Source organism: Sminthopsis crassicaudata, chromosome 1, assembly GCF_048593235.1.
Source record: "Sminthopsis crassicaudata isolate SCR6 chromosome 1, ASM4859323v1, whole genome shotgun sequence".
Taxonomy (NCBI): domain Eukaryota; kingdom Metazoa; phylum Chordata; class Mammalia; order Dasyuromorphia; family Dasyuridae; genus Sminthopsis; species Sminthopsis crassicaudata.
Genome location: NC_133617.1, coordinates 716,779,943 through 716,795,097, shown reverse-complemented (window position 1 = coordinate 716,795,097; position 15,155 = coordinate 716,779,943). Strand labels below are relative to the sequence as shown.

General features: G+C 31.7%; 1 protein-coding gene across 1 annotated transcript in view; it reads left to right on the top strand.

The window, feature by feature from the left end:
- CNTN6 (contactin 6) overlaps positions 1-15,155 on the top strand; it is a 536,373-nt gene that overhangs the window by 87,492 nt on the left and 433,726 nt on the right. The window contains exon 2 of the mRNA XM_074284067.1: positions 2,084-2,218. Coding sequence (XP_074140168.1) covers positions 2,164-2,218 — 55 coding nt within the window. The 5' untranslated portion in view covers positions 2,084-2,163. The remainder of the gene's footprint in view (positions 1-2,083; positions 2,219-15,155) is intronic.

Here is a 15,155-nt window from a genome sequence, read left to right as displayed (position 1 = left end):
CCTGCATTTCTGATTTCCCTTACAGGCTAATTATACACTATTTCAAAGTCCAATTCTTTTTGTACAGCAAAACAACTATTTGGACATGTATGCAAATATTGTATTTAATTTATACTTTAACATATTTAACATGTATTGGTCAGCCTGCCATCTGGGTGGGGGAAGGGAAAAATTGAAACAAAAGATTTGGCAATTGTCAGTGCTGTAAAATTACCCATGCATATATCTATAAATAAGAACTATAATTAAAAAAAATAAAAAAATAAATAAATCAGATCTTTGTTTCTGTGAAGTTACTGTTAGCATGAAGGAAGAAAAAAGAAAAAGATAAAACAAAAAAAAAACATATTTTCTCAAACATTCTGTCTTCTCCTTGGAAGGCCCCCTTGGCTTGCTAGATTATATAAACTGGCCCTCCCAGTTAGAAAGACCTCTCCAAGGAATAAAACTGAGGTATTTATATAATTGTGAGTTGAGATTTCTCACTGAACTATATAATATTGGCCTTGGAAAGAATCTCAAGAGAGAGACTAGGCAATATTCTCAACTTGCTGATAAGGGAATTTGGGTCCAAAGATGACAAATAAATATCCCCCAGTAAGTTAGTATCAGGGGCTAAATTCTAACCCTGGTTCTCTGACTCCACTCAGTATACCATTCCTTAGCCTATCTTATCTATCCTTAATGACCAAATGGATATTGCCTCAGTCAAAACCCATTAAAAACTAACTTTAAGGTCAAGGTCTCCAATTGTATCCAGGGACATCTCCACTTCTCCTGATCTAGATCTTTCCACTGAATCCAAATGACTCTGGAATAGGAAATGAAGTTGATGACTTTGCACTGTCATAGCTCACTTCATTCCATTTCCATTTCATGGTATCATCTCATATATGTCTTGTTCTCTTCAAGAACAAAGGGCAAATGATAATCCTTATAGTCAGCCTGATATACATATGAGCTTAGCTAAGATTTTCTTCAGATGACTAACAGAATAATATCAGAAAACTAACATATAGAATAATAGCAAAACCAAACATGTCAGTAAGATTGATGATTTTTCATATTTGTTGGAACTTCTAGAGCTTTTCAGTCACTGGTTTTACATCTCTAACTTAATGAAACATTGGAAGACATTTGTAATGAAGAGAAAATATAGTATATACATCAAAAAGACATCCTGATATAAATTGAAACTCAGAATTGGAGTCAGCAGTCCCTGACTTCACATCCCAAGTTGGATTCTAGTGATATGATGCTCAATAAGTCACTTAACATTTTTGAGTCTTAGTTAATCAATTAGCATTTAGGAGATGTCCCAGGAATTTTCTAGAAATTAATAGTCAATTGTAAAGTCCAAGTTAGCTCCCTGGAGGTCTCAGGATCAGCCAGAGTCAGGATAAGCAAAAGTTCTTGGTCTTTAGTGGGAGAAGTAAACTAGATGGACAAAACTGCTGGAATTTTGCCAAGGATCCCTCCTTGATTCTAGAGTCCAGAATCTCCACACTTTTCTCCTCCTCATCCTGAGCCCAAGTTAAGTTCTCTCACCTCCTCACTATACCCCCTAATACTTACCTACAATTCTCTTAACCCCACACATTGAGCCAGCATTAACTGAGAGAAGAACAATTTCAAACATATGCTAATAGAGCCATTGTCCAATAGGTAATTAGCTTTAGGTGCTCCATTATCTGATTCAAGTGTACTTATTCAGAGTTTTAGCCCTTTACACTCAAGTACACAGGAAATTCCCTTAGCAATAGAATCCCACATTAGGGAAAAAAAAACAAAAAACAAAAAACAAAAAACAAAAACAAAAGCAAAAACAAAACAAAACAAAAAAAAAACCACATAAATACATAAATCCCATTTATTCTCATATATTACCAAAATTCCATTCAGGAGGCATTTATAAATTTCCTACAGTTTTTAAAATGTGATGTTAAGTACTAGGAATAATACAGAGATAAAAAAGAGACACTTTCATCTATTAAGTGTATTTTAACTTGAATTATTATATTATGAAATAGGATGCTTGTGCATATTCATATAGTTAATGTTTATAGTCTTTTATTTTTTCTAGCCTCTTGGGATAGAAATTGCAAGATATTTATCTTTCACTGCTGATTGGATGGGAGAAATTTTTGACCTTGGAAAGTGGAGATGAGGTTGCTATGGAAACTGATAATTCTGCTGCCATTCATGAGCTGCTGTGCAGGTAATGTGTTCCATTATTACAAGTTTTGATTGATAAATATATGTGCATCATATTTCTTTTGATAGGTGCAGCTATTGCAAAAATGAACAATATTTATGGTATATGAGTAGCTAAGTAGCAAATTCATTTTTTGAAGATAACCTCTAATATTTATATTAATATGTATGTATATACATATTACTTTAAATTGCAACAATGTACCAGAATCTACAGAAAAGCATTAATCCATATCAATTAAATCATAAGGTTTCATATAGCAATTCACATTGTGGAGGGAGAAGTGTGGTCAAATTACTTTTATAGTTTATGGAGAATGGAAGTTTTCTCTTTACTTCTCTTATAAAGAGATTCTGGAAGTATTGGAACAGAATGTGGTTTGCACATTTTTAGGAGTTTTGTCAATGCTTTGAAGGATTTGCAGTAGTAGAATTTTAGAAAAGAAAAAAGAAATTTAGAAAGAATGTTCGTTAAAATAAAAAAGCACTGTTATTAACTGCCTTATTTAAGTTTATGTGATTGTTATGATTAAAAATCATAATGATACCATATATTAAATGCAGAACATGGAGTAAGGAAAACTGCTTTAAATCCTACTCCAGACATTGAATGTCAAAACTAAATCAATTCTATTCTTTAGTCATGATTTCTGTTATATGAGATTGAGAATAATAGCAGCTGCTCTACAGTATTGTTGGATCACTTTCTATGAATTGTGTAGGTGTAATGTTAAATATCCCTTCATTAACATTAAACCACTATTTAAACATCACATATTGAGAAGGATGATGGCAACAAAGTGATAATAATAATAACAATGACAATGAGGATGGTGGTGATGATGATGATGAAGTTCATTCAATTTTTGTGCAAAAAATAAATACATATCTAATTTATTACATGGAAAAATTATATAATATTACCACTCAAAGAGGCAGAATTATTTATTGTCTAAATGAGTTCTAAATAAATTGCCCCAAATTTTTCAAGTTGCTATGAAAATATTAAACAAAGTCATGCAGATTTTCATTAGTAAATTTTAGTGGTCAGAAAAAAATCTGCAGTGGAATCCATTTTTTAAAAATTGCACTTAAAAGAACAATATGATTATAATTTTGTTTGTTGTTATTGTGACCATAAAATTTCCCATTTGAAGATATATGAATTGTACTTTGGAAAGGATCTCTGAGTGCTAGATTTTCAAGTGATTTATGCTAGATTTTGACTCCGTATTTCAAATGCTCTATAAATATTCTTTTCCCCAATGGATTGATATGACAAACAACATTGGAGATGACATCACAAGAAATGGAAATATTTCCTTGGACCAAATTTTTTTAGTTTTTGTTTCTTTTTGTTTTTGACAAAGAAAATGTGTATCACATAGTCAACCTAAGTATATTGACAGGTGTAATAAAACTACTTTGTTCAAGGATCCCAGAAGCATGTAATTGATATTCTTTGGGGTCAGAATATGATGGATATTGCATACATCACAAACCACCCTCTGCTTACAGCCTGTTCCAGATTTATTGTTAGCATAATAATGCCTTTAGGAATGGAACACTAGACAATATTTTTAGGCTAAGTGACATCTTGGGAATTTCTAATAGGTATGGACCAATTGAGAAATGCTGAATATGTCATTTTTATGTGACTTCCACTGATGAAGTTAGCATTATTATTATCACAATGTCCAGAAAAGTAATAGATGTTTGAAGTCTAGAGGGAATTTTGGGGAATTATATAAAATAAATTAATATTTCTATTTTTCAGCATCAGAAATGATTAATTGCTTGAATAGTAATTATTTAGGATTTATAGATAGTGGGGGCAAAACAGAGAGAAGAAGGTCAGAAGAACAGAGACAAGGAAAGGAAAAGGGACAAATAAGAGAAAGATGATGGGGGAGTTAGGAGAATCAGCATCATTAATTACAGATCTTTAGTTACTCCTATAGAATGGTAGAACTGTAAATTATCTGGTATAATCAATATATAAATCATGATTACTTATTTCAACTTCTCTATCATTAAGGCAGTCATTATATGAAAATCCTATCATAGAAAAAAGTATTTGCCTCCCAAAGAAACAGTTCTATATCAAGTTCAAATTCACTTTATAGTATTAATAATACTTTTTTTTTCAAATAGAGGCAAAGATAGTTTTCAATTTTCATCTTTGCAAAAATATATTCTAGATTTTTCTTCTTTTTCCCCCTCCTATTTCATCCCCAAGACAGCAAGCAATCTGATCTAGGTTAAACATGTGTAAATCCTCTAAACATATTTCCATTTCCATATCTGTCATGCTGAACAAGAAAAATCTGGTCAAAAGGAGGAAAAACATGACAAATAAAAGGATAGTCAATTTTCATGCATTGGGGGATATGATTACATTCTTACTGGAAGAATCATGTAATAATAATAATAATTCACATTTGCATAGTTTTTAAAAGTTTTCAAAGCATTTACATGTATTTCATACAAATTTCACAATAACACTTTCACATGAATTCTCTTTTATAGATTAGAAAAGTAACATTCATTATGGCAGTCCTTTTTATAGTGGCAAGAAACTGGAAACTGAATGGATGCCCATTAGTTGGAGAATGCCTGAATAAATTATTGTATGTAAATGTTGTGGAATATTATTGTTCTATAAAAAATGATCAGCAGAATGATTTCAGAGTGGCCTGAGAGATTTATATGAAGTGATGCTAAGTAAAATGAGCAGAACCAGGAGATCATTGTACACAGCATCAACAAGATTGTAAGATGATCAATTCTGATGGACGTGGCTCTTTCCAACAATGAGATGATTCAGATCAATTCTAATAATCTGGTGATGAAGAGAGACATCTCTTCATCATCTACCCAGAGAGAGGACTGTAGGACTGTGGGACTGTGGGAACTGAGTGTGAAGCATAACATAGCATTCTCACTCTTTCTATTGTTAGCTTGCATTTTTTTTTCTTTCTCATTTTTTTTTCCTTTCTTGATCTGATATTTCCTGTGCAGCAAGATAATTGTATAAATATATGTAAATGTATTGGATTTAACATATTTTTACATATTCAACATGTATTGGATTACTTTCCATCTAGGGGAGAGGGTGAGAGGAGGGGAAAATTTGGAACATAAGGTTTTTCAAGGATCAATAATGAAAAATTACCCATGCATATGGTTTGTAAATAAAAAGCTTTAATAAAAAAATCTGAAAAAAAGTAACATTCAGAAGAATTAATGTATTGATTTGGAATCATACAAATATAAAATATCTAAGGGGAAACTGAACCTGCATTTCTCTCACTTCAAATTCAACACTGTTTCTATTATATCAAAGTATTTTTTTCTTCAGATACTTGAATCATTTTCTGAATCAAAAATGTGTCTAAAGTCCATTTATGCTCCTTTATTCTCATTCAATTTTGTACCTAGATCATTACATATTTTCAAAATCTTTCAAAAATTTTTGTACTCTTGCATAGATTCTATATTTTGCAGTTCCAATTAAATTTCATAACCTGAGACTGTCAAGTTTTGGTCACTTGTTTCCTTGTTATTATTTAATTGATATTTTGTTTTTTTTATGTTTTCCCACCGTGAACTCTTTGAGTCCAAAGGTCAACCCCTTTTCAGTATTTACACATCCATGTTATTTGCCTTCATGCAATCAATACTTGGTGATGTTGTATCTTATTCTACAAAAGCAATTCAGTTTTATTGTTCTCCATGTTGGGTTTTCTTCATGAAAATGGAAAGTACTAAGTCTATATCTCTGTTTGCTGTATTAGACTATTAATAACTATTAAAGAAAAAGCATTTCATTCACATATTTTCCAGTTATTTTGTGTGATTTTGATAAATGTTTGGGAAATCTATTGTTAATAAATAGTGAATACAATGTCATCTTATTCTACCAACATCCTTCCTTCCTTCCTTCCTTCCTTCTTCCATTTTCCCTTTCTTTTTTTTTTCTGATTGAAGATGGCATGTTCTATCTAAAGTCTATTAGGATAGGGTTTTGATCACAACTACAGAGAAGGACCAAGCCTTTAATAGTTGATCATTGCACATAATTGTTGTTATTGTGTACAAGATATTCCTGGTTCTGCTTGCTTCACTCAGCATCGTTTCATATAAATATTTCCAGACCTTTCTATAACCAGCTTGTTCATCATTTTTTTAGAACAATAATCTTCCATTACCTTTATATACCTCATCTTGTTTAGCCATTACCCAAATGATGAGCAACCACTCCTTTTCTAATTAAAGAAAATTATTAAAGCCATTAATTTACAAAACATATGCTGAAAACATATTTTCAGCATTAATCCCTCCAAAACTTTCTGTTCCAATTTTTTTTCCTCCTTCCCACCACCCTCTCCCCTTATTGGCAGATGATTCAATACATGTTCAGTATGTTAAAATCCAATATATGTATGCATATTTATAGCTATCTCGCTGCACAAGAAAAATCAGATCAAAAATGAAAAAAAAAAAAAAAAAAAACCTGAGAAAGAAAACAAAATGCAAGCAAACAACAACAGAAAGAATGAAAATGCTATAGTCCTCTCTCTGGGTGTAAATGGCTCTCTTCGTCACCGAACAATTGGAACTTGTAATGTTCATCTCAAAAATATAATGTTCTCTGGGAGCAGGTTTCTTGGGGGGCTTCTGGAAACAGCCTTAGTTTCAATCCAGAGTAATAATCAACTCAAATGCAGCCACGGATTAACATCCACATCCTTTATTTTTGCCTTCAAATTCTTGAATCTTTTCCTGTGGCCCAGTTAGCTTTAATAGAGGCCTATCTCTCTCTTTGGTTCCAAGAGCTCTTGCTATTAGTCCTTTGTCTCTGGCAGCTTCAGCCTCTTGCTCCCTCTGAATCCAAAGCATAAAGGTGGAAAATGGAATGAATCTGACTCTGCCTCCAAGAGTGGGCTTGTGAGCTTCTGTCCTCTGACTTGTGAATCTCCTCGAATTCTGAATCTTGTCTATTGAATCCTGGCTCTGAATCTCCTGAAGTGCATCCTGATTGAGGTTCCTAGATTATATATGCTCTTTTAAAGGTGTGAACTTTAATAAATACTCAGTACATAATAATTGATTCTATCAATTCCAGTAACTTAGCACCTTGTTTCAAGTTCTGGCCCATAACAGAAGCTGGTTTGGTTCATCCCATTATTGAAGAGAGCCACATCCATCAGAAGTGATCTTCATATAGTCTTCTTGTTGCTATGTATAAAGATCTCCTGGTTCTGTTCATTTAACTTAGCATCAGTTCATGGAGGTCTCACTAAGCCTCTCTGAAATCATCCTGCTGGTCATTTCTTACAGAAAAATAATATTACATAACATTCATACACCATAATCAGCCCTTCTCCAACTGATGGGCATCAGTTTCCAGTTTCTAGTCATTACAAAAAGGGCTGCCACAAACATTTTTACACATACAGGACCCTTTCCCTTCTTTAAGATCTTTTTGGGACATAAGACCAGTAGAAATGCTGCTTGGTTAAATAGTGTATTCTTATCCCCAAAACTGTGTCTTTGGGTTTGTCAAATACTAGATTACTATAGTCATTGACTATTTTGTCCTGTGAAGCTAACCTTGATCATTGATCAGCTATTCCATTTCTTAACTAACACCAAATGGTTTTGATGACTACTGCTTTATAATATAATTTTAGATCTGGTACAGCTAGGCCACCTTCATTTTTTTCCCATTAATTCCCTTGAAATTCTTGACCTTTTGTCTTCCTCAATGATTTTTTTTTTCTGTCAGTAAAATAGTTTCTTAGGAGTTTGATATAACACTAAATAAATATATTAGTTTAGGTAATATTATATTCACTCAATGTATCCAAGAGCACTTGATAATTTTCCAGTTGTTTAGATCTGATTTTATTTATGTGGAAAGTATTTTGTAGTTTTGCTCATCTATTGTTCCGGGCTTTCCCTTGGGAGATAGATTCCCAAATATTTTATACTATTGGTAGTAATGTTAAATGGAATTTCTCTTTCTATCTCTTGCTGTTGAATTTTGTTAGTGATGTATAAAAATGCTGATGATTTATGTGAATTTATTTTGTATCCTGCAACTTTGCTAAGGTTGTAAATTATTTCTAATAGTTTTTAGTTAATTCTCTAGGGTTTTTTAAGTATACCATCATATCATCATCAAAGAGTGATGTACTGTATTTGTACAATAGTATAAAATAAGAATAAGCACTGCTGGCTCAATAGGTATGTACAATTTTATAGCCCTTTGAGCATATTTTCAGATTGTTCTCCACAATGATTGGATCCATTCACAGTTCCACCAACAATACATTAGTGTCCCAATTTTCCCACATCCCCTCCAACATTTATCATTATCCTTTCCTGTCTTCTTAGCCAAACTGAGAAGTAAGAGGTGGTACCTCAGATTTGTTTTAATTTTCACTTCTCTAATCAATAGTAATTTAGAGGATTTTTTCACATAACTATAAATGACTTTAATTTCATCATCTGAAAATTATCTGTCAATATCCTTTGATCTTTTATCAATTGGGTAATTATGTGTATTATTAGAAATTTTATAAAGTTATTTATATATTTTAGAAATGAGACCTTTCTCAGAAATACTGAATGTAAAGATTTTCCCCAGCTTTGCACTTGCCTTTCATCTTGTTTTTGTTGGTTTTGTTTGGGCAAAAAGTTTTAATTTAATGTAATCAAAGTGCTTCATTTTGCTTTTCTATATTCTATAACTTTTCTTTGGTCATAAATTACTCCCTTTTCCAAAGATCTGAATATTAATTATCCCTTTCTCTCCTAATTTGTTTATGGTATCATCCTGTATGCCCAAATTATATATGGTTCCAGTTTATCCCCACTACATATGATAGTCCTGATGGTTTTAAATAGATGCTACTGACTATTTCAATGAATATGCTGTTCATGATCATTATAGGATTTCATTCCTGCTGTAGTTATTTATATTCATAATATTTAGCTCACATTGAGTGTAGTCAGAAAGTCCTACTTCCTCCATCATAATTGTGGTTCTTGTCAGTTTGGAATGGAAGAAGGAGATGGACCAGAATTCTGGCAACTTAAATTCCAATCTTATTCTTCATTTTCTATTTTCCTATTAAAATTTAAATTTAACAATTGCTATTTTCCTTTAAAAGTTTGTCTAAACGTTCATGTTTCCAAATTATGAAATGAGGCTTCTTTCACAGGAGTTTATGAAAAAATAATTGCAAGGAGGATTCTGAGAAGATGACAGAGTCTATTGGTAAATTTCAAGTTCTTCCAATTTGTCTACAAAGAGAATAAATTTGCATCTTAGGAAGAATATAGATTGGTGAAAAATCAAGAAGATTTGGGGCAGAACAGGGATTCTCATGATACAACCCAAGAAGGTCTGAAGAAAGATTTAGGGACTGGGATTAATCCTGATGAAGGGCAAACACCTCTAGGCTAGCTTCTTAGAAAACGGAAAATGGAGTGGAGAGGCCTGTGGTTAGCTGTGTATAGCTGGAGTTTCCAGAAAAACCACAACAGCTTTCACCTCCCAGATTGTTTGTGGAGATGGGGACTGTCTGGGAAGATTTAGTGAACTTCAGCTGATTAGGAATGCCAAGCCCAGGTGTGCTGCAGAGATACAGCCTAAGCAGAAAGGATCCAACACAAAGTGAGGAGAGAGGCAGTGGGACAGGGACACAGCTGCCTACATGCACTTTCAGTATGGTGAAGCTTTTGCTTTGAGGTTCCTGGTCAGAGGGGAGAGCTGAAGTGAAGCCAGAGACACCATTCCTCCCCTCCCAGAAAAAAAAATAATTGCTTACATTAATAACTCTTATTTTTTAAAAAAATTGAACCAGTAAAGAAGAAAGAATTTCACCAGTAAAACCTCCTATAGGAACAGGGAAGACTGGAGGACACTGAAGTACAAAAATGTTTCTATCCCAAAGAGTAATGTGAAATTGCTTCCTGTCCAGAGAGAATTTCTAGGATTCTAAAAAGAAATTTAAAATTAAATGAGACCTTGAGGAAAAACTAAAAAAATAAACAAATAAATAAACAAACAAACAAACAAACAAACAAACAAACAAATAAATAAATAAATGAATGAATGAATGAATGAATGAATGAATAAATAAATGAATAAATAAAAATAAGATTATGAAAAAACCTTAACCAATTAGAAAAGGAGATCAGAGTCTCAAAGATGAAAATAAGTCTTAGAAAATTAGAATTGGTCAAAAGGAAGCCAGTGAAGATAAGAGAGACAAAAAACAACAAAACATATTATAAAATAGAATATGAAACATCTTATAAGAAAAATGACAAATTTGGAGAACAGCTCAAGAAGAGAAAGTATAAGAATAATGGACTGCCTGTAAGTTGTGCTCAAAAAAAGGATCTTAACACAATAATGCAAAAAAAAATGATCTAAGAAAATTGTCTTTAAGTGATACAACAGGAGGGAAAAGTAGAAATAGGGGAGAAAAAAACAAAACAAAACACTGATTACCACTACAAGAAGATCCTTTTTGGAAAACACATAACATTATTGCTAAATTGCAAAACTCCCAGATCAAAGAAAGAATTTAGTTAAAAAAAAAAAAAAAAAAAAAAAAAACAAGAAAAAAAGATCAAAAACAGTGGAGCTACAATTGGAATTGTACAGGACTTAGCAGCAGCCACACTAAAAGACTAAAGGTCTTGGAATCCTCACAAGCAAAAGAACCATACCTACAACCAAAATATCTATCTAGCAAAATTATCTATAATACTTAATGAGGAAAAAATGGACATTGAAGAAACATGCAGATTTTGAGGATTTTCTATTAACCTAAATCAACTTTAATATAAAATTTAACATATATATGGTAATGATGAGAATAATTATAGCTATATAATTATGAACTATTTTTTTTAATTAAGAAGACATAAGCAACACATGTAAGCAAATGCTTTTATAAGTCACATAATGGGAAATTAATATTTTTGACTACTGGTCATTTATTGGCACATTTCTAGGAAAATGGGGAAATTTAGGCAAATGATAATAAAAAGATAATAGTACATGGCAATGTTTTTGGAAGATTGTGTTATTGGATAACAGAGAAGAGACAGAAAATATATCTTTATTATTTCAGTTGACTTCAAGAAAGTAATGTGACTTGAACTGAGCCTTGAGAGATGTTATAGTTGGATTATAACAAAAAGAAAATTTTCTATTGATAGAAAATAATGATAAGAATGCTTAATTCAGTGAGAAAAACACAGAAAATTAAAGGTGTGGGGTACATATAATGGATCTAGCTTGCTGAAGGAGAGTATTTATGTATATTCTGAGGTATGAAAGACATTTATATAGAAGTAACATGACATAATAAATAGATCACTGAACATTGAATCAGGAAATCTTGGCTTTAAATTTTATTTCAAACATATAACATCTCTATGTTATTCAGACATTCTGAACCTAAGATTCACCAATTAATAAAACCGACAAACAACAGCAACAATAACAATAACTACAACAACAACAAAAGTCATACCTTATTGGGTTGTGAGAATCAAAGGAGATCACAGATGTGTACAAATCTTTACATACTTTAAATTAATTAGTAAATATGATGTATTGTGGCAATTATGAAAACTACAATAATATAGACTGTCTTTATGAAGTCATTTTATCTTTTAAAATTGTTTTTAAAAATGTGTTTTAATATATGTAGATAGCAAATCCTTTCAATTCCTGCAGGTCCTCTCCTACCCACAGAGAAAGCAAAGTGTGATACTTATTAGAACTGTGAGAACACGTAAAACATATTTCAGTATTGGCCATGTTTGGGAAGGAAAACAAAATATGCTTCAAACTACACTGTGTTGTTCAATTCTCTTTTGGGAGGTAGATAATATTTTTCTTCTTGAGTCTTTTGGAATTTTCTTACATCATTATATTGATCAGACTAGCTAAGTCTTTCACAGTCAATCATCATTATTATATTGTCACTATTCTATAAAATGTTCTGATTTTGCTTACTTTTTCATCAGTTCTCATGAATCTTATCAAGTTTTTTTTTTTCATTTTTTTTTCTGAAAACATACCTTTGGGATTTTTTTTTCAATATTTATTGTTCAATCATTTTAGTCATGTCTGATTTTCCATAAGCTCACTTGGGTTTTCTTGGTAGATACTGGAGTGCTTTGCATTTCTTTCTCCAGCTCATTTTAGAGATAAGACAATTGAAGCAAAGAAAATAAAATGACTTACAGCTAATTAGTATCTAAGGATAGTTTTGAGCTCATGTCTTCCTTACTCCTGGCCTGACACCTAGATGCCCTGTAATTTCTTGTATTACAATATTAAATTACAATCATATAAAATAAAAGAACAACAAAAATATGAAAATAATATGCATCAATCTACATTCAATTTCCATAACTTTTTTCTCTGGGTATGTATAGCTTTTTCCATCCCAAGTCTATTGGAACTGTCTTGGATCACTATATTGTTGAGAAGAGTTAAGTCTATCACAGTTGATCATTATACAACTTTCCACTTACTGTATGTTAATGTTCTCCTGGTTCTGCCCACTTCACCATTAATTCATGCAGTTCTTTTTAGGCTTTTCTGCAATTAACGTGCTCATCATTTCTTATAGAACAATAACGTTCCATTACATTCATACATCATAACTGATTCAGTCCTTCCCAATGGGAGAGAGAGAGAGAGGGAGGGATGGAGAGAAAGGGAGAGAAAAAGTGTGGGAATGCCTCAAGATTCCCTGAACTCTTTTGGCCAGTTCTGTAATTAAATATAAACATAATATATGATGACAATAATATAGTTTGCTTCAGGAAAATAAAGCAGAGCTCTTCTTTATTGTTTTTTGCTTACACAGGGTTTCATGGAAATTTTTTTTCAAAATGTCAGTATTTAAGAAAATTAATGCTATAAAAATGAAATAACTTTTGTGAATCATCCAATGTTATTGTTTCTATGGTTATAACATTTCCATATAATCCTTAATTTGACTTTAATAAAGGTAAGTTCCTTGAGGGCAGGGAAAATGTTTTTATGTATCTATATCGTTTGATCAATCTTTCAATTGACTTATCTGTATTCTATATGTAGACATATAGGAATATGTATCCCTCTTGCTTTATCCCTTCTAGGACAATGACATGCAGAGAGAAAACATAAGAAATGCTTGTCAAATTTAATTTAATTTTTTAATGGAACATTCATCACAGGTTTATGTTACTTCTATAGAAGAAATTTCTTAGAGAATCTAAGCAAAAGCATCATTCTATATAGATCAGGAACTAAATATAATACTCCATAAAACTCATAGAAATTCTTGGATAGATATCAAGGAGTCTGGTAAGTTGTATATATTTTTAATATTTTAATTTCCACTAACTTTTAATGAAATCTTGCATTCTCTATAGCATTAAAATTAGGCAATAAGCCATTATTTTCAGGAAGAGTCCATAGCCTTCATCAGCCTGCCAAAGGAGCTAAAAAAAACTGAAGAGTTAAGAACTCCAGCTATGCAATTTAGAACTATGTTGAAAAAGTTATTAAATTGTGCATATCATTTGTCCCAGGAGTGTTTCTATCAGGCCTATATCCCAAAGAGATTTTTAAAAGAAAAAAAGGAACCCACATGTGCAAAAAGTGTTTATGGCAGCCCTCTTTGTAATGGCTAGAAACTGGAAACTGAGTGGATGCCCATTAGTTGGAGAATGTCTAATTATGCTACATGAATGTTATGGGATATTATTGTTCTATAAGAAATGATCAGGAGGATGATTTTAGAAAGGTCTGGAGAGACTTACATGAACTGATGAAAAATGAAATGAGTAGAACCAGGAAATCATTATACATGACAACATCAATATTATAAGATGATCAGTTCTGATGAACGTGACTCTTTCCAACAATGAGATGATTGAAGCCAGTTTAAATAATCTTGTTATGAAGAGAGCCAGATGCACTGAGAGAGAGGACAGTGGAACTGATTGTGAATCACAACATAACATTCTCACTATTTTTGTTGTGGTTTGTTTGCATTTTGTTTTCCTGTTCATTTACTTTCTTCTTTTTTTTTAAATCTGATTTCTGTTGTGCACAAGAGAATTGTATAATTATGTTTATACATATTGGATTTAACATATATTTTAACATGTTTTACATATATTAAATTGCTTGCCATCTATGGGAGGGGATAGGGAGAGGGAAGAGGAAATCTGAAACACAAGGCTATTCTAAGGTGAATGTTTTCAAATTATCCATGCATATGTTTTGAAAATTAAAAAAAGCTTTATTAAAAAAACAGCTATAGATGGTAAAATTAATTATCATGCTAACATTTAGAATTAGTAATATCAATTACAAAGAGGTCTAAAAGAGTATTTTCAACATAAGATCACTCAAAATAATTATTTTTTATTTAATATTATTTTATTTTCCCCTAATTGCATGTAGAGAAATTTTCTATTTTTATCTTGGTAAGTTTTTGAATTCCAAATTTTTCTCTCTCCTTCCCTTCCTTTTACCTCACCTCCAGACAGGGAGCAATTTGATACATGTAATACATGGACAATCACATTAAACATATTTCTACACTTGCAATTGTGAAAGAACTGAATAAAAAGGGAAGAACACAAGGAAGAAAAACATGAAAATGTTATGCTTTAATCTGCTTTCAGATTTCATATTTTTTTCTCTGTATGTGATCAACATTTTCCAGAGTACTTTGAAACTGTCTTTAATCACCACACTGTTGTCACTAAAAGTAATCTGAAATACTTTTTCATCTATTGGTAGAAAAAGTAGATAATAATTTTTTTTGCATGAGTAATTTTTTTAATATTATCTCTTATATTCATTTATCCAAATTATCCCCCCTCCCTCTACTCTCTCC